Raw genomic sequence first — 20823 nt, 5'->3', positions numbered from 1 at the left:
CAAAGTAATTTTCTTTACAAGCTAACTGTTGTTTCATTAAAATTAGTTTCATCGAAGTCACCATGGGGAACAGGTACACAATTTTACATTCATAATACAATCCCATAAATAGGAAAGACGCAGTGGGAACATGCATTGAAGCAATTTTAATATAGCAGATTCACCAGGCACAAATTAAAATATGTGCATTAAGTGTGACAGAGGGGAATATAGAACACAATTTTCCCCCTGATTGCAAGCAATAACCTAAGAGGCCCCCTTTATGGCAGAGGGTAGACCAATCACTCTGCTGATTGGCACAGCAGTCCATTCAAGGCTTGTGCACCTTCAGGAACATTATAGAGAGGGCAAGATTCATCAAGGGATCAAGTCCCATTTATAAGCTGACCTCCAGGAAGATGTTTGTTTCTACTTCCCTTAAGTCAGAGCAGATCACATGAGTGTAACAATTTTATCTTGTTGTGACAATTATTACTTTCCCTTTAGCACAGTTGGCTGGGCAGCTGGTTTGAGATGCCAACGTCATGGAGTCCAATTCCTGCACTAGCTGAGGTTACCATTAAGGACTGTCATAAATCCCTACAGTGTGGAAGCAGACCATTCGACTCACTGAGTCCACACTGATCCTCAGAAGATGATCCCACACAGGCCCACTCCCTCATCCCTGTAACCCTGCTTTTCCTATGGTTAACCTGCCAAGCCTAGACCTCCCTGGACACTATGGGGCAATTTATCATGGCTAATCCACCCTAACCTGCACATCCTTGGACTGTGGGAGGAAACCAGAGCACCCAGAGGAAACCCAGGCAGACATAGGGAGTATGTGCAAACTCCAGACAGACAGTCGCCTGAGGGTGGAATTGAATCTTTTTCCCTGGTACTGTGAAGCAGCAGTGCTAGCCATTATGCCACTGAGTCTCCTTCACATCTGGTTCCCTTCCATGAGACTTTGTGACCCTCAGGTTAAATCACCACCAGTGGTTTACCACTACTCAGAAACTATGGTGACTTTATCTTTTACTTTCCCATCGAGAGTTGTCATGCAAAGCCACATGAAATTCCATTCTTCTTCATGTCGATTATATTTTAAGGTTATTCAGATGGTATTGACACTAGGAGAATAAAAGGAAGGCCAGTGGAGTGAAACTGTGATGTTCAGGAAATAACTGAATGCCCTCAGCTGAAAGCAAGAAATGCTGGAAATCACTGCAGGTCAGGCAGGATCTATGGAGAGCAAGCTAATATGTCAATTGTCTGTGTGGAGTCCGTATGTTCTCCCCATGTCTGAGTGGATTTCCTCTGCATGCTCTGGTTTCCTCCCACAGACCAAAGATGTGCAGATTAGGTGGATCGGCCATACCAAGTTGCCCATAATGTCCAGGGAAATGAAGGCTAGCTTGAGTAACTATGGGAAATGCAAAGGGTGTTTTTCTGAGGATCGGTGTGGACTCAATGGGTTGAATGGCCTGCTTTCACATTGTAGTAATTCTACGATGTCATCTAGACTCGAAAACTATCTTGCTCTCCCTCCATGGATGCTGCCTGACCTGCTGTGATTGCTAGTATTTGTAGTTTTCAGTACAGATTCCAGCATCTGCAGTAATTTGTTCCTGTATTGTTGATATTCTAGATAACACACTATGCTTCCCTGAGTTACTCACCTTTCCAACAAAGAAGGCAGATAGAATATCATCCCTTTTCCTGCAATGACTCTTTGTAGTGAGTGACAAGACTTATTTTTTGCTGGAACGAATGTTTCCCGGATTGAGCAGTGTATGCCTGATGCACCAAGTGGGAATTTCAAGCAAGACTTCCTCAGTTGGTGTTTCCAATCAGAATCAGTAATGCAAAACACCCCGCCACAGGAGGTGCATTCGGTGAATGTTTCTTTTTCCAATGTTTTCTTGGCTTTCTCCTCCTAAACATTGTTTCAGATTAGCATTGAAATTATTTATTTTGCTGCCCACCACAAAACTACTTCTGAGACTATGATGATATGCTGTTCGATAAAGAGTCCTGATTCATTCATTCCCACACTACAACTGAGTTGAATTCAGGCCAAGTCTATTTTCGGAACAGTGAGACCAAGCTGAGAAAACATTGACCAATCCGAGGCGATTAAACCAATGGCCAAGAGTTGCAAACAAAAGCCAGTGCAACAGACTTCGGGCACTGAGAAATGAAGTCAAAATTCTATAGATGCCATAAATCTGAAGTTAGAACAGAAAGTGTTGGAGACACTCACCAGATCTGGCAGCATCTCTAGAGACAGAAACTATGTTAATGTTTCTTGTCTTCTGTGGAATTGAATGGCACTGGAAAATTGTGGTTTTAATGTTGCTAACTGTAAGAATAAGACTCTAAGAATGAAAAGGGGTCAGCGACTTAGTCAGTTACTAAGGTAACCTCAATCAACACAGGTATAGTTTTAGAGTTAAAAATCACACAACACAAGGTTATCGTCCAACAGGTTTATTTGGAAGTACTAGCTTTCAGAGCACTGTTCCTTAATTAGGTAGCTAGTGGGACAGGATCATAAGACACAGAATTTATAGCAAAATATCACAATGTCACACAACTGAAATGATATATTGAACAAATCTCAACATGGGTATGGTCATTTGCGGGTGACTGTAAATAAACCATCTACATACGTTGTGAATAAATAGTCCTACTTTGATCATGTAACTTTAATTTAGTAAAATCCATTTATTCTTGACAATGCAACACATGGCACAAGCATATCTAAAATAAATGGTTACGGTTTATGAACATATAAGTTTGCAATTAAAGTAATTCCACTGCATCTGTGAGATCACGACTCACAAATTTGCCAAGGCGTTTTTACATAGTTACATGATTAATCCCACGTAACAAACCATCTCTAAGCATCTCATGAAAGGTTAAATTAAAAGCACATGCTTCTGATAATAGTCTTAACTTAGTCAAATATACTAATATAGATTCCCCTGGTCTCGAATTGCCAGATAAAAATGATAGTGTCTCAGACTTAGAGGAAACTGGGGGTCATAATATTCCTTAACTATGTCTGTCAATTCTTGACAGGTTTTAGTATCTGATGCTTCACAATGAGGACTTGCAAACCGATGAGGTGACTGAGACCATGAGCCATTTTCTCTAAAGTCCAACATTCTTGAGGCTTGTGGGTGTAGAATCTTGATGCAGAATCTCAGCAAATTCCTCTGTGAGGTCTTTGTAAAGGGCTATCAAGGTAAGCTAGACTCCAAATAACAGGAAACGTTGTGGCTCCACATGCTGTCAGGGGAATTACTCATTGCTTTTCTCTGCCACAATATTATTTGCCTAGAAAAAATAATGCATTCTCTCCACATACTGATCATAGTCATCGATGGCAGGGTTGAATAAGTCAAGCTTACCAAACAAAGGCATGATGTGAGAAATGCTGACCCCAACTCAAAGACGACTATCGCAAGCGAATTTCTTCAGGAACATGTTTTATTCTCGTTGCCAATGAATTAGCTCTACAGACATTTGTCTTCCACCACCAAGTCACCCTTTATTTACACATGAACAGTCCTTGACTCTAGTACTGCCTTCTTGGAGTCAGCTCTCAGAGTTCCAGACAAGATTAACAGTCCAGTCAGGGAACTCATATTCTATGAGGTTCAGTTGGCTGACATTGTTAAAATCACTGAACCCACCTCCCCTATTATCTTCCCACTGATCCAAGCCTGATAGTCACAGACTTCTTTGCTGGGGTAAATAGGTCCTTTCCATCCACTCTAACCAGGGTCCCCACAGGTTTTGTATGTTCTATAAAATCTCCCTCAGCATCCCTTTTCCAACAGCCCATTCAATCCTGATGCTGGTTTTGGACATCCTCATAAATTTTCTTCATCTCAAAAGCTCAGATGTTCTACCTTTGTTGCGAGGGAAGAGGGAAAAAGGACTGAGGTACTGCGTCTTCGGGTCTCAGAGTGTCACAAAGTGTTTGACAGTCAACTAAGTAATTTTGGACTGTAGTTACGTCTGTAAAATTGACCCATCATGCCTTGTCCTTTACAGAATCGCTGAATGCTTACAGTGTAGAAGGAGGCCATTTGGCCCATCATGCCCGAACTACTCCTATTACCTCATGTCAACTTTCTGCCTTTTCTCCATGCCCCTGCACAACATTTCTATCTAAGTAACCACCCAATGCCTCTCTTGAATGCCTCAGTTAAACCTGCCTCCACCACATTTCCAGGCAGTGCATTCCACACCCTAACTTCTCGCTGCGTGAGAGAAAGTTTATCTCGCTTCATTTGATAGCCCTTTACGAAGACCTCACAGAGGAATTTGCTGAGACTCTGCATCAAGATTCTACACCCACAAGCATCAAGATTGTTGGACTTTAGAGAAAATGGCTCATGGTCTCATTCACCTCATCAGTTTGCAAGTCCTCATTGTGAAGGAATGTTCTGAAGGAACCGTTGAAAGGGGATAATTTGATTCATTGATGTGGAAACTGAAGTTGGAACTGGGGCCAAGTTATTTTGAATGCTGAGCAGTGATAGTCACACATTTCTTAAAATGAATTGAAGAAGCCATTAGAATATTAAGTGCTGTTGCAAATTAAAGGATATTACATTATTTAAATTGGCACTTGATAAATCTAATTAGTGTACGTGTTAATCTGCAGTCTCGAAGCACTTCATTGAAGACTGAGTTAATTTCCTCAATGTTAGGGTATGCAGGTGTCTATATAATCTTCCTTTTGGAGTGCTGCTCCTTCCACAGCAGCCCTTTGAAAGCTACTGTTTTCAAATAAACCCGCTGGACTATTAATCTGGTGTCATTTGTTTTTTGACCTTGTCCAACCCAGTCCAACACTGGCCTTTCCACATCATGTCACATCCTTAAGTTGTATCCTTCAATAAATGAGCTTAACAGTCCAAGGACTTGTTTGATTAATCACATCCACAGGCATCTAGTACATCGTGAGGTTACTTTTGCTGTGCAATTTTCATCCACTTGTATTCTGATAGTTGGGTATTCAGTGATGGTATTGCCATTGACTGTCAAGGGACCAAGGTTTGATTCTCTCTAGTTGGAGATGTGCTTTACCTGTCACTTATGTGTGAAGCGTAATGTTAACTCGAGCTGCTGCTATGGAGCAGTGTTCCTGCTGTTAATACCTTGAGTCAGGGCCTAACCAGGCACTCCTTCACCAAACATCACACACCAATGTGGAGTCTTCCTTGATGCAGACCTTGCTGGATCGATCCTATTTCCGTGTATTATGCCTTTGTGGAATTCCAGATAAACTTTGAGAGTCTTAAGATGCTCATCTAATTGTTGCAAATATCTAGTTTATATTTTAGAGGAATTATTTAGTTCTGAAATTCTGGGTTTTAGACATGAACTAAGCATCTCAAATCAAGAACCAGTATTCATTGTCCATCCCTAGTTGCCCTTGAGAAGGTGGTCGTGAGGTGACTTCTTGAACTACAGCAGTCCATGTGCTGTTGGTAAACCCTTAATATCCACAGGGAAATTGTTCCAGGAGTTTGACCCAGCGACAGTGAAGTAATGACTATATATTTTCACATAAGAATGGTGAGTGGCTTGGAGGGGAATTGTAAGTGGCATTCCCATGTATCTGCTGCCCTCCCTCTAGATGGTAATGGAAAGTTCTGTCCAAGGGTCCCTGGGGATTTTCTGTGTGCATCCACGAGATGCTACACATTGCTATTATTGAGTGTCAGTGATGGATGGACTGGCTCCTTGTGGATGTGGTCAAATAGGCGGCTTTGTCCTAAATGGTGTTGAGCTTCTTGAGAGTTGTTGGAGCTGGATTCATCCAGGCAAGTTGGGAATATTCTACAATGCCCCTGACTTGTGACTTCAAGATGGTTGAGAGGCTTTGGAGAGTCAGGAGGTGAGTTACTCACTGCAGGATTCCTAGCCTCTAACTTGCTCTTTCAGCCACTATTTACATGGCTAGTGCAGATCAGTCTCTGGTTAATGATAAATCCCGAATATTTTGAGAGGGGTATTCAGTAATGGTAATACCATTCAATGTCAAGGGACAGTGGTTAGATTCCCTCTTGTTGGAGATGTGCTTTGCCTGTCACTTCTGTGGTGCAAATGTTACTTTTGCCATTTCTCAGCGGAAGCCTGAATATTGCCTCTGATTTTTTGCTTTTGGACATGGACTGTTTCAGTATCTGAGGAGTCTTGAATGGGGCTGAACATTTCACAATCATCAGTGAACTTCCCCACCTCTGACTTTCTGATGAATAGACTAGCTGAAAATCATTGGGCCTAGCACACTTGCCTGAGGAATTGCTGCAGAGATGTTTTGGAGCTATCTTGACTGACCTCCAATAACCATAGTCATTCTCATTGTGCCAAGTATGACCTGGACAACAGGAGAGGTTTCTCCCCATTCCTATTGACTCCAACTTTGCTCGGGCTCCTGAAGCTGTAGTCAGACAAATGTGGATTTGATGTTAAGGCCTGTAACCTTCACTTCATTTCTGGAATTCAGTTCTTTATCCATGTTAGAACCAAGGCTGTAATGAGGTTTCGACTGAGTGGCCCTGGCTGAACCCAAGCTGAGCATCAGTGAGCAGGCTATTGCAAAACAAGAGCAGCATAATAATACTGTTGATGACCCCATCCATTATGTTACTAATAATTGAACGCTAATTGATTGGGCAGTAATTGGCTAGAGTCATGGAGTCATAGAGATGTACAGCCCAAAAATAGAGCTTTTGGTCCAACATGCCCATGCCGAACAGATATCCTAAACTAATCCAGTCCCATTTGCCAGCACTTGACCCATATCCCTCTAAACCCTTCCTATTCATTGGATTCGACCTGTTTTGCAACATTGCCCAGTAGATGCCTGTGTTGTAATTGCACAGAAACAGTTTGAGAAGAGGCACTGCAAACTCTGGAGCACAAGTCTTTAGAAATATTGTCAGGGCTCATAATCTTTGCCTGTAACAGTTTCTCGATCTCACGTGGAGTAAATCTAATTGGTTGAAAATTGGCATCTGTGATACTGGGGACCCACCCACTCGGCACTTGTGGCTGAGGATTTTTGCAAATGTTTCAGTCTTATCTTTTGCACTATCATTGCAGATGGGGATTGTAGAGGGACATCCTCTTTCATTGTGTTGATTAATTGTTCAACACCATTAGCAAGTGGGTGAATCAGGACTGCAGTGCTTAGACCTGAGCCGTTATTTGTGAAATCACTTAGCACTTAACCACTCAGAATTTATGTTGTTTGGAATGCCAATTTGTAGCTTCACCAAGTTGACATCTGATTTTTAAGTATGACTGGCACTGCCCTGGCATGCCCTCCTGCTCGCTACATTGAATGTAGTCATAAACATATTATTACTTTAGTAGTGTTTGATCTGCTTCATTCTTTTATGCACAATTAAGTATATTCTTTTCAGGAAAGAACAAATTTTGTGATATCCTATTGGTTAAAACAAGATATTCTGATTTATTTTAAATGTTAATGGGCCATAATCTAATTGCAATTTGATCCTGAGTGTTCCTTTGTTAAATCAAGCATAGCCTTTTTGCAGTATGTGTCAATTTTTGAGCAAGCCTTGGGACAATTAGTTAGTGAGGTCTTCTTAAAAATATGGAAGTTAGCTGAAGTTTTACTTACCATTTCCAATTGATCCCTGTTACTGTTATAGCTGTTAATTATTAGAATGACCATTCTTGGAGCAGGTGAGACTTGAACCCTAGCCTTCTAACTCAAAGGTATGGACACTACTGCTGTACCGCAAAAGCCCTGAGCTCATGGGATGATTGGCAGCAGTGAGGAGATGTTTGGGAAGTAGATATTTTGACCAATAAATTCCCTGATATATCCCATGTTAACCTCATCAACATGTATTAATGAAGCTAAAGAAATACTTTAACTTACAAGGCACATTTCACAGTCATTGATTCTCAAAGTGCCATCTCGCCAGTGAAGTTGTGTGGAAGTAGTAACAGCGCAACAGAATTGTTATGGTCAAGAAGGATGATGACAATAAATAATAGACAATAGGTGCAAGAGTAGGCCACTCAGCCCTTCAAGCCAGCACCACCATTCATTATGATCATGGCTGATCATCCACAGTCAGTATCCTGTTCCTGTTTTATCTCCATAACCCTTGATTCCACTATCTTTAAGAGCTCTCTCCATCTCTTTCTTGAAAGTATCCAGAGACTTGGCCTCCACTGGCTTCTGGACAGAGCATTCCATATATCCACCACTCTCTGGGTGAAGAAATTTCTCCTCAACTCTGTTCTAAATGGCCTACCCCTTATTTTTAAACCGTGTCTTCTGGTTCTAGACTCAACCATCAGTGGAAACATGCTTCCTGACTCCAAAGTGTCCAATCCTTTAATAATCTTATATGTCTCAATCAGATCCCCTCTCATCCTTCTAAACTCAAGTGTATACAAGCCCAGTCGGTCCAATCTTTCAACATATGATAGTCCCGCCTTTCCGGGAATTGATGTCGTGAACCTACACTGCACTCCCTCAATAGCCAGAATTACCTTCCTCAAAATTGGAGACCAAAACTGCACATGCTTGGTCCATTGTGCCTGCAGTGCCATTCTCCTGCCTTTTCCCCATATCCCTGCACACCATTTCTATCCAAAACCAAATGCTCTATGGAATGCCTCAATGCAACTTGTCTCCACCACACTGTTCAGCAGTGCATTCCATCCTCTAAATACTCCCTGGGTGAACCAATTCATTTTTTCTCACGTCACCCTTGCTTCCTTTGTACATCACTTTATTATTTTCTCTTTTATATTCCTTTTTTATTTTCTTGTGGTGCTTTAGGGAATACAGGAAATGATTAACACAGTGCAAGCTCTGTCAAACTGAAGTGTAATGCTGTCCAGATGTTTTGTTGATTGAGGGACAAGTATTGGCCAAGATACCTGCATTAACTCCCTCCCTCACCTTCAGGATAATGCCATGGGAACTTTTACATCAACCTGAGCTGGCAGATGATGCCTCAGTGTAATGCCTGATCTGAAAAGCATTACCTCCGGCAATTCAGCACTCTCTCAGTAATGCAATGGAGGGACAACCTTATATACTTGTACTCAAGTCTTAAAGCGAAACCTTAACCTGAACCTTCAGAGATAAAAGAGCTAACAGCTGAGCCACAACAGACAGATTATAAGGGAATGGTAGTCTGTTCAGGAGAATTCACTACAAAATGCTTTATCAATTCTCTGCAGGAAATCAACAGTTTGAAAAGATGGTCCTTTTATTTACTGTAATGTTTCTGGGCTGGGCAGAGAAAAGTTGGCCAGGTAGTATTCCCACTTCTGATCACTGTCTTGCATTTCCAGATAGAAAATTATTGAGATTATGTAAGAGTCAGTCTCAATTGTAATGTCTCTGCCCTTATAGCCTCAGTATTGAGAGCTGTATACTTTGGTCCAACATGGACAAGTTGGACCTAAGGTCTGTTTCCGGGCTGTACATCTCTATGACTCTAACTAGCATTTTCTTATTCATACAAGGGATGTTGGCATCGCTACCCGGAACATCAATTTTCCTGCTCCTCGGATGCTGCCTGATCTGTTGTGCTTTTCCAACACCACTCTAATCTATTCTGCTGTATTGTCTTGCAAATGGCTTTTATAAACCTCACGGTGAACCACCTCTCCATGTTTGGTACCGTCTCAATGTTTTGAACGATGAATGTAATCTATTCAATTGTAAGTGGGTAATTTGATTAATCAATGATGGTCTTACAATCTGTGGCTCCAATACACTCACAAGATCCTTTGATTGGACTGTGCATGGAATTGATGAAGTGACTCTAGCTAGTTAGATCTACAACATAAGACACAACAACTGGAGTAGGCCATTCAGCCCATTGAGTCTGCTCTGCCATACAATGGGATCGTTGCTGATCTGTTAATCCACAAGTCCACTTTCCTGCCTTCTCCCCAGAACACGTTCTTCCTCATACGTGCATCTCACTTCTTTAAAATCAGAAATTATACCTTCACAGATTCATTATCATCATCAATCATTCATGAATGAGCCTGATTTTCCACCTGGGAAATTCCGTGTCACTGGACATAGACTCTGTGGCTCTTTGTGTGGCTGTTAAGCCTGATCCTCGAGCAGCATCTCCAACAATGCACTTGAGAGGCATTCTTAGGTTGGTTCTTGGCCTTGAGATCATTCGCATTCCTTTCTCCAGTTCCTTTTCTGTGTTAGTACTTGCTGACATATATGTATGTGTAAAGAAGATTCAAATCCTTTACCAGTCTGTCCCCAGTCAGGTTCTGGTCCATTCCTCCATTAATATCATGGAGAAATCTTCCCAAATGTGGAATATTTCCATTGCTTTGGCAAGCTGAATATCAGTGCCGAATATCGAAGCCGAATATCAGTGCAGAGATTCAACATTATGTCTAGTCTACGAGTGCTGCCGTCATATGCTTAAAGATGAGAGCCTTTGATGACAGCAACACTGTTCTGATACCAAGAGGATTGTAATTAAGGCAGTCAACCTTCTTACTCTTTGGTATGGCCCTGAAACTTGGGCTTCAGAGGTGGTCCTGGACTGGGTTCATGAGAATGGTCCTAGGAATGAAAGGCTTAACATATGAGGAACATTTGAGGACTCTGGGTCTATACTTGATGTGGTTTAGAAAGATGGGGGGCATCTATTGAAACTTACAGAGTACTGAATGGCCTGGCCAGAGTGGATGTTGAGAAGATGTTTCTATTGGTAGGAGAGTCTAGGATCCAAGGCCACAGTCTTAGAGTAAAGGGAAGACCTTTTATAACAGAGATAAGGAGAAGCTTCTTCAGCCAGAGAGTGGTGAATCTATGGAATTCACTGCTCACAGAAGGCTGTGGAGGCCAGGTCATTGAGTACAGTTATGACTGAGATAGATAGATTCTTGAGTATCAAGGAGATCAAGGGTTACGGGGAGAAAGTGGGAGAATCGAGTGAGAAACCAGGCAGCCATGATTGAATGGTGCAGCAGACTCGTTGGGCTGAATGGCCTAATTTCTGCTCCTGTGTCTTATGATCTTATTATAGTACCCAGCACAATACATTCCGTTGAAAGTTCCCCTTAATACTTGAGGAGGAATCAGTCCTCCACAATATCAGTGACAAAATATTTGTTGTGCAGTGGTGGTGGTGGTGTTGATGACTCTCTGAGGTTTCAGCCTTTATGCCAAATTGTCTGTCTCTTTCTGCCTTCAACTGTGCTGATGCTTTCTAAATTAGTTAACCTCTATGGGCGGCACGGTGGCACAGTGGTTAGCACTGCTGCCTCACAGCACCAGAGACTTGGGTTCAATTCCCACCTCAGGCAACTGACTGTGTGGAGTTTGCACGTTCTCCCCGTGTCTGTGTGGGTTTCCTCCGGGTGCTCCGGTTTCCTCCCACAGTCCAAAGATGTGCAGGTCAGGTGAATTGGCCATGCTGAATTGCCCATAGTGTTAGGTAAGGGGTAAATGTAGATGTAGGGGTATGGGTGGGTTATGCTTCGGCGGGGCGGTGTGGACTTGTTGGGCCGAAGGGCCTGTTTCCACACTGTAAGTAATCTAATCTAATCTAATCTAATCACTCCAGCTGAACCTTTCCTTTTCCTTAATTCACAGGACGAGGGTTAGGCCAGTATTTATTGCTCATCCTAGCGGGCATTAAGTGTCAACCACATTGCTGTGGGTCTGGACTGATATGTATTTCAGATCAGGTAAAGATGGTAGCTTCCTTTTCGAAGAGACATTAGTGAACCAGATGGATTCACGGTGATCATCAGATTCTTAATTCCCGATTTCTATTGAATTCAAATTCCACCATCTGCCCTGTGTGGGATTTGAACCCGGGACCCTGGAACATTACTTGGGTCTCTGGATGAAGAGATACCACTATACCACTAGGCAATCCACTATACCACTAGGCAATCACCTCCTCTTAAAACTGGACTGTGTTAACCTAGGCTGCTGACATGTTATTTAGACATGCAGAGATTCTGATCCACCAAACCCCACCATCATCCACGATCTGGCCATGAACACATGAGAGCAGCAGTCACTGGGTAAGTGTGAAAATGTTGTTTGACTTTTGGTCATTTCTCTAAGCTCTCACATACCTACAGCTGCTGTGTTGCCTGACATTCATTAATTCAGAGTAGAGCTAGAGTAGGGGAGCTGAGTGGGTTTCTTTTTGTATTTGAATCATCGTCCAGAGACCTTAAATTATTATTCTGTGAACATGATTTCATGTTTCACGTGGGCTGCTTTAGTATTGGAATTCAGTTTCTTTTCTAAGAAAAATGATAACTAGTATCAGTAATCATAACTTAGAAAGCTATTGGATTGGTATAAAACAAGTTGTAAAATGATTTGAGTTATACAGAGAGGTTGGACAAGCTACAAGTTTTCACAGCATTGGAGACTGAGGGTGGATCTTATAGAAGTGTATAAAATCATGAGAGGCTTGGATAGGATGCATGCACTCAGTCTTTTTACCAGGTTTGGGGAATTGAAGACTAGAGAACGTCAGCTTAAGGTTAGAGGGGAAAGAATAAAAGGAAACCTGAGGGGCAACTTCTTTACACAGAAGGTGTACAGATGGAATGAGCTGCCAGCGGAAGTGGTTGAGGCAGGTACATTAACAACATATAGACAAATATATAGATAGGAAATGTTTAGAAGAATTTGGGCCAAGTGCAGGGAAATGGTGTTAGCATGGATGGACATTTTGGTCAACACGGACCAGTTTGGGCTAAAGGGCCTGTCTCTGTGCCAACTCTATACTCTAAGTTCTTTTCATTCACTCTTGAGATTCTGGGAAGGAAGTGTCCATTTCTCAATCAGCCTGGCCTATTTGTGACTCCAGTCTCAGTAGAGTAAATAAACAGGATCCAAGAGTACACCATTCAGTCCTTTGAACCTGTTCCACCGTGCTATAATCATGGAATCCCTTCGGCCCAACACGTCCACAACAACCCTCCAAAGAGCAACCCACCCAGACCCATTCCCCTACTCTATATCTACCCCTGACTAATGAACCGAGCCTACGTATCCCTGAACACTATGGGACAATTTAGCACGGCCAATTCACCTAACCTGCACATTTTTGAATTGCAGGAGGAAACCGGAGCACCCAGAGGAAACCCACACAGACATGGGGAGAATATGCAAATTCCACAGAGTTGGTAGCCCGAGGCTAGAATTGAACCTGGGTCCCTGGCGCTGTGAGGCAACAGTGCTAACCATTGAGCTACCATGCAGTTGCATTTGATCTGATTTCAACTTCAACTATAAGTTCCTGCATACCCCTGATCATCTTTCATCCCCTTGCTTCCAGCATGTTCTGTTCCGGAGATCACGCTTGGGTGTCCTGGTCAATACTGATCCTCAATGTCAGTAAAACATATTATCTGATTAATCCCAGAATGCTCTCTACGGGATCTTGTCATGCATAAAATGGCAGCCCTGTTTTTGATGTCATGGTAGCGACTGGCCTTTAAAAGGCACATCAGTGACTCATAAGGCCTGTGGAATGTCCTGAATTATGAAATACATTGTATAATTGCAAGTCTTTCTGTCTCTTCTCTCCCTTACAGTTCTTTAGCTCAATGCAGCATCTTATAATGAATGAAGAAACACAAAAAAAAATGCCTTGCACTTGTATGGTGCCTCCTGATCTTCCAAAGTACAGTAAAGTAGGCAACAAATAATTTCTCAAGTGGTTTCACACTGACACGCACAGGTAAACCATTTGAACACAGCAAGGTTCCACAAACAGCAATGCGATCGATGGAAATTAATCTGCTCTAGTGGAGTTGGCTGAACAAACAGCTTTCATAAAAGAGACAAATACAATCAAGGGCATATGTGTCTGTTGCTGAGATTAGTGGTTGAATATCCAATACTTCTGTCTGCGATGCTTTCTTCTGTTACATTAAAGGACCCAGTAATATGTGGCAGCATCCTTTCAAGAGAAAACAGATTGAGGAACGGGGTCTAAATTAAGTAAATCCCTTATCATCAGCAAGCTCTCAGAAAAAATTAAGTTATTTTTCCTTCCAACTTACTGATAAATTTAAAACCAGCTCACAATGGCTTTGAAACAAATGAGAACACAGTTCAACACAGCATCGCCACTTATAACAAGATACTGAGGGCAAATTGCAGGTCGCCAGTTCCATCGAGAGGTACACAACATGTGGAAAAGACTAAGGGCTGAAGATACTGACATATCAACCACATTGACTGGAAATCACAGACACAATCGAGATGTTTTAGTGGCTTAATATTGTTACAGGTGGGAGGTTTTCAGGTTGTGAGCTTGGCCCAGAAGATGCACAGTGTGAAGAAGCGTGTAAAGGTGTATAATGCGATGGAGTGAAGTTTGGGTGCAGCCACACATTCTCATGAACACCGGAGCAGCCTGTTTCAAAGTCATGCCAGCAACACGGGTCCACGATGTCTGCCAAAGTTACACATTAAAAGAAAGACTTGCGTTTACATAGTGCTTTTCACAGCCATCACATTTATATCTCAAAGTGCTCGAAAAACAGTGAGGTAATTTGCTGTTCCACAGGAAGCAGTGTCATCAAACATAACCTTTGAACAATACAAGGTGGCATGAGAGCACAGAATCAGTGGCAAGTTTGAAAGGGGTGAAGTAACACAGGTTAGGCCACTGTTGGAATATTGCGTGCAATTCTGGTCTCCTTCCTATTGGAAAGATGTTATAAAACTTGAAAGGGTTCAGAAAAGATTTACAAGGATGTTGCCAGGGTTGGAGGATTTGAGCTATGGGGAGAGTTTGGATAAGCTGGGACTGTTTTCCCTGGAGTGTTAGAGGCTGAGGCTGTAAAAAAAAACCTTTTCTTACAGACGTTTATAAAATCATGAGGGGCATGGATAGGATAAATAGGCAGTCTCTTCCCTGGGGTGGGGGAGTCCAGAACTAGACAGCATAGGTTTTAGGGTGAGAAGGGAAAGATATAAAAGGGGCCTAAGGGGCAATGTGTCCACTCAGAGGGTGGTACGTGTATGGAATGAGCTGCCAGAAGAAGTGGTGGAGGCTGGTACAATTGCAACATTTAAAAGGCATCTAAATGGGTATATGAATAGGAAGGGTTTGGAGGGATATGAGCCGGATCCTGGCAGGTGGGACTAGATTGGGTTGGGATATCTGGTTGGTAAGGACAGGTTGGACCGAAGGGTCTGTTTTTGTGCTGTACATCTCTATGACTCTATGAAAAACAAATTAGGGAAACCGAGAAGTGAACTGATTCTTATCCTAGACGTTGTTGTAATATTCAGGAAGATGTAACTGTGTATGCAAAGCTGTGAGGAAGCATATCAATTTCAGGTATTGAGATAGGAACATAGGAACAGGAGGAGACCACTCAGCCCCTCGAACCTGTAGTACCATTCAGTGAGATCATGGTTGATCTGTGGTCTGACTTCATACTTCAAACTACCTTTGGCCCAAATCCCTTAATAGCTTTGCTGAATGAAAATATACCTATCTCAGATCTCAAATCATGAATTGGTTTAGTGTCAACTGCTGTTTGTGGAAGAGAGTTCCAAACATGTACCATCCTTTGCGTGTGGAAATGCTTCCTAACATCTTTCCTGAATGGTCAGATCCTAATTCACAGACTATGACCCCTACTTCTCGAATCCCCAACCAGTGGGCATAGTTTATCTTTACTGCCCTGTCTTTTCCTGTTAATATCTTAAAATACTTTGATCAGGTTACTCTTAGCCTTTGGAAATCCACAGCAAACAGAGTAATTTGTGTCATCTCTCCTCATAATGTAACCCCTGAAGTCCAGCTTTCATTCTTGGAAACTTACATTGTACTCTCCTCAAGGCCAATTTCACCTTCCTAAGGTCAGAAGAAGAGTTTTTAATCTCATTCCAAATACTGAAGATGGTGGCATGAAAAATGACTTGGCATATCAGACTGCCCCATGATTTCAGCCAGAAGAATCATATTTTTGCTACTGCTTCACGTTTATCCTGAATGCAACTTTCAGCTACAACACTATACCTGCATTAATAGTCAGCAAATAAATAATTTACTTACCTGTACTATTAAATGTGCAAAGTTAAAAATCACACAACACCAGGTTTTAGTCCAATAGGTTTAATTGGAAGCACACTAGCTTTCGGAGCGACGCTCCTTCATCAGGTGATTGTGGAGGGCTCGATTGTAACACAGAATTTATAGCAAAAATTTGCAGTGTGATGTAACTGAAATTATACATTGAAAAATTGATTGTCTGTTAAGCCTTTCATCTGTTAGAATACAGTGATAGTTTCACTTCTTTACATCACACTGCAAATTTTTGCCATAAATTCTGTGCTAAGATCGAGCCCTCCACAATCATCTGATGAAGGAGCGTCGCTCCGAAAGCTAGTGTGTTTCCAATTAAACCTGTTGGACTATAACCTGGTGTTGTGTGATTTTTAACTTTGTACACCCCAGTCCAACACCGGCATCTCCAAATCATATTAACTGTGCATAAGGGATCAAGCAGCTGATATGAGCTGTGTTGCAAAGACATGCAGGAATTTAAGACATGTCTACACAGAGCAGATCTCATATGGCAAAGAGAAAATCAGATCCAGGATTCACTGCTACACTCAGTATTGTAAAGAACCCCTATCTTATTTGGTCTTTTCGATGGTTATTAATATATGCATCAATATCTTTGATAGTTGTATCAATGCATTTATGGACTCAAGAGCTGTGATGCAAGAGCAAGTTAACAGTAAAACAAAGAATAAAACTTTGGTTAATATTTGATACTGTAGCTAGATCAGTATTGATCAATGTATTCCAAGATTTGTCATTGAATATTCTTCAATAAAGAACCCTTTGTTTAGTTAATCAAACAGTAGCCCTTCATATACACATGTGCTAAGGTCCACAATTAATGCTACATAAAAAGGGAGGAGAACCCACATTTTGATCTTAAAATTTAAGACTGCTTGTGCTGGATTGTCCCAAAACAGCAACAAAATCATTCAAAAGAAAAGGATCTACTTTGAGCTTACCTGTACAGGTGAAAAACTTGGACTCGCCCACACTGAGTTCCACTTTGCCCAGAGAAATAGTCACTTGAAGCACAGCTAAGACAAAAAGAAAAAAAAGATTGAATGCAATTTATTTGAATCCCGATGCTTAATGGAGTCCAGATTGCAATCTGCCCCTCATTCTTGACTATCAATCTTCCCAACATTAGATTCATACAGACATAACCTGAAAGTCAATAGCTCACTTTGCCAGGTTACTCACGGCTGTAAGAGAGTGGAATGCAAGCATGTAGCCCCATAAAGCTTGAGTTAATAGAAATTATAGAAAATGTCATTTGACGGGATGAATACTTGAGTGATGATGAGAGTCGGCTGTTTCACAGGTTCTGATATCGGGCAGTTAGTTACTGGGGTTCTCAGCTGTCAGCTCAGGACCAAAGGCCCTACTGACCACCAGCCAATCAGATAATAGTGAGGCCAACAGTGGGCCTCCCTGGAAATGCCAGCCCGTAGTGTAAGTCCCACTATCTGAAAGCAGCTATCAGAGTTTGGCAGCTCTTGAATTCAGCAATGGCAGGACTGAGGTCATGGCTGCTGCTGGAAGGGCACGTTCCAGAACACAATCATAATGCAGTGAACTGAGGCACAGGTGACTAATGTGAGGAAAGGTTGAAGGTTTTGAAGGGTGGGGTTCATTGGGTGAGGGGCACAGGATATTTGGAAGAATGAAGAGTAACACCAACAGCACAGACACAATTCCTTTGCTGGCTAAGGTCACCGTGAAGGTCCCAACCTCCCCCTCACCTGAGGCATGGTGACCCACTGATTAAACCATCACCAGACTAATGGTCCTCTGGGATGATGACAACCTTACCTTTACTCTTATTGTCTTGAGGCCAAAACACTAAACTCAAGGAGGTAGCTCTAGTTCTGAGGACTGCAGGAATCAAAGGGTATGGGGAGAAAGCAGTAAGAGGGCAATGAGTTAGATGATCAACTAAGATGACATGGAAGGGCATAGCAGACTCAAAGAGCTGAATGACCTACTATTACTCCATAGAACCATGTTTTAAATTTTTAATTGGGACAGACCTCACCAGATGTTGCAGGATGAGATTCCAAGTGGTCATGAATTGGCTTCGTTACAACTATTTCTCAAAGTACAGATCACAAACTGAACTGATTCTTTGCTGAAGTGGCTCGGTAAATACAACACCATTGTACTTTAAATGCAAAAATGTATAAGAATGTTATAAGGCTTCAAACCTTAGCCGTTTAAATATGATTTTTAAATTTAAATAGGGTAATGAAGAGTTTTTTTTATGAGTTCTGCTCAACAATAAGCCTATGTGGCTTTGTTATGATGGAATTCAATGGTTCAGGTTGTGTGCTATTGAAATGCAACTGCCAGGTTTACATCTGACACCAAAGATAATAAGCAGATTTGCTTGTTATAGTAGACTTTGTGTCTCAGAGACTTTGAACAGGAACACTGAGGGAGAGAAAGCCAAGTAGAATAACATCACTGTGATCTATAAATGGAAAAGACTCAGCCAGCTAATGCTCAGGACAGCCTATCCACTGTTAGAAATGAAGCAACCCACAGCTATTTAAAGATTCCAGAAGGAAATCAGGAGGAGGTCAGGAGGAGAAATTTTCAGAGTGGGCCTTACTGTTTAGTTTCAGTTTCAGAATCCTTAGCAAACTGAGAGAAATAATCTTTGAAGAATGGTCTATGTTCTGATGCAGAAAAATGTGGAGAAATTAATCCTTTGGAATCTGGAAATTACTTTAGATTGTTTCTTGAAGAGTCTACAGTTCAGTAGCAAGCATCCTGTAAGGTATATGCATCGTGTGTGGTCTTGTTGATTTAAAATGATGGTAAGTCACATAATCACATGAGTAATTTCTGTAGTCTAGAACAATAGGTCCTCATTAAGGAATGTTCAGTCTGTTTTTTTTTGTTTGTTCTAGCTTCTTTGTTACAGTAAATGGCTTAAAACTTGAAATCTTGTTGCACAATTCCTTTAAGTCAGTCAGTAGGAATTCAAATCTCTGGTACAGATTTATTTATCTCTAGAGGGGTCAGAACAATAGAATAAGGGTCAGAATGGAACTGCATGCTTTTAAATTGACAAGACAGTTTGGTTATGGAGGAGTATAGAAGGAGAGTAGGGAATTGATGATGGTCATTTCTGCCTCTACACAGATATAATCAATGTATGTTGACACATAGTTAAACTGAATCTCTAACAGTTTAGATTCAATTCATGGATCTTATCAGTCCATTAAAGAATTTCACTTGTGTCAATGTAATGTTCCTCACTATCATGTTGATGAATCAATCCTGAAAAGAACATTTGTCCAACCATTCTTCTGCTGCCCTTTAGAATAACCTGATTTGTCCCACTTCACAAAACCCACCCAAATACCTTGACTTTGTTTTCCTGTTCCAATTATTTAACCAAATCTCTTTTTATTGAAGCTGCAGTCACCACCCTTCCAGGTAATACAGAGTAGATCACAACAGAAAAATGTTTTGACCATCTCAGCTCTAGTTGTTTTGACAATGATCTTAAATCCATGTCTTCTGATTGATGTATTTTCATGTCACTGGAAGCCATTGGTCCCTGAGAACATCTTGTTTGGCTTCTGCTTGAACTATCTCAGGCTTGTGGAGAACAAAGCCAGCCTCTCCAGTCATTCCATTAAGTAAAGTGGGCAGTCACTTGCAACCACAGAATTTGAAACATTTTGCTCAAGGTTCTCATTTAGCACTAATCAGAGCAAATGCAAGAATGACAAACTTCAGAAACAAAAATCACCAAGTATTTATACTACAGGAGAAAATGTGCTGATTGATTGGGTTGCACTTAGAGTATTGCATTCAGTTCTGGTTGCCACATTACAGGAGGGATATTGAAGGCTTTGGAGAGGGTGCAGAAGAGGTTTACAGGATGCTGTCTGGATTAGAGGGCATGAGCTATAAGAGGCTAGAAAAAAATGAGGTTGTTTCGTCTGGAGCAGTAGAGGCTGAAGGGAGACCTGATGGAATTTATAAAATTATGAGAGGCATAGATAGGGTTGACTAGGGTTGAAGGTCAGAATCTTTTTCTCAGAGTTGAAATGTCTAATACTAAAGGGCTTACATTTAAGGTGAGAGGGGGAGAGTTCAAAGAAGATGTAAGGGGCAAGTATTTTACACAGAGAGTGGTAGGTGCTTGGATTGCACTGCCAGAGGTGGTGGTGGAGGTAGATATGATAAGAATGTTTGAGGAGCTTTTAGATAAGCATATGAATAAGCAAGGAATGGAGGGGTATGGATCCTGGGCAGGCAGAAGGGATGAGATTAGGTTGGTATCATGTTCGGCACAACATTCTAGGCCAAAAGGTCTGTTCCTGTGCTGTACTGTTCTATGTTCTATATTCTGTTTTCTATTATTGGTTGACAAGTCAACTCCTATTGAAAGTACTCTGCACAGAGGGTGGTAGGTGCCTGGAATGTGTTGCCAGCAGAGGTGGTAGAGGCAGGCATGGCAGATTCATTTAAGGTGCGTCTGGACGGTGCATGAGTAGGTGGGAAGCAGAGGGATACAAATCCTTAGGAATTGGGCGATAGGTTCAGATAGTGGATTTGGATCGGTACAGGCTTGAAGGGCCAAAGGGCCTGTTCCTGGGCTGTAAATTTTCTTTGTTCTTTTCTTTGTTTTGTTCTATTGGCTGAGGTGTTGCTGTAGACTAGCCAGTGTGCAACATTGATTATCCTTCCA

General features: G+C 41.7%; 1 protein-coding gene across 2 annotated transcripts in view; it reads right to left on the bottom strand.

The window, feature by feature from the left end:
- The window catches only part of LOC140486503 (neural cell adhesion molecule 2-like), a 1585952-nt gene that overhangs the window by 513769 nt on the left and 1051360 nt on the right, over positions 1-20823 (bottom strand). For both annotated transcript variants that reach the window (XM_072585745.1, XM_072585744.1), the window contains exon 2: positions 17075-17149. In XM_072585745.1, the coding sequence (XP_072441846.1) occupies positions 17075-17149 (75 nt within the window). The remainder of the gene's footprint in view (positions 1-17074; positions 17150-20823) is intronic.

Source organism: Chiloscyllium punctatum, chromosome 15 (genome assembly GCF_047496795.1).
Source record: "Chiloscyllium punctatum isolate Juve2018m chromosome 15, sChiPun1.3, whole genome shotgun sequence".
Lineage (NCBI taxonomy): Eukaryota > Metazoa > Chordata > Chondrichthyes > Orectolobiformes > Hemiscylliidae > Chiloscyllium > Chiloscyllium punctatum.
This window is presented reverse-complemented; position numbering and strand designations above follow the sequence as displayed.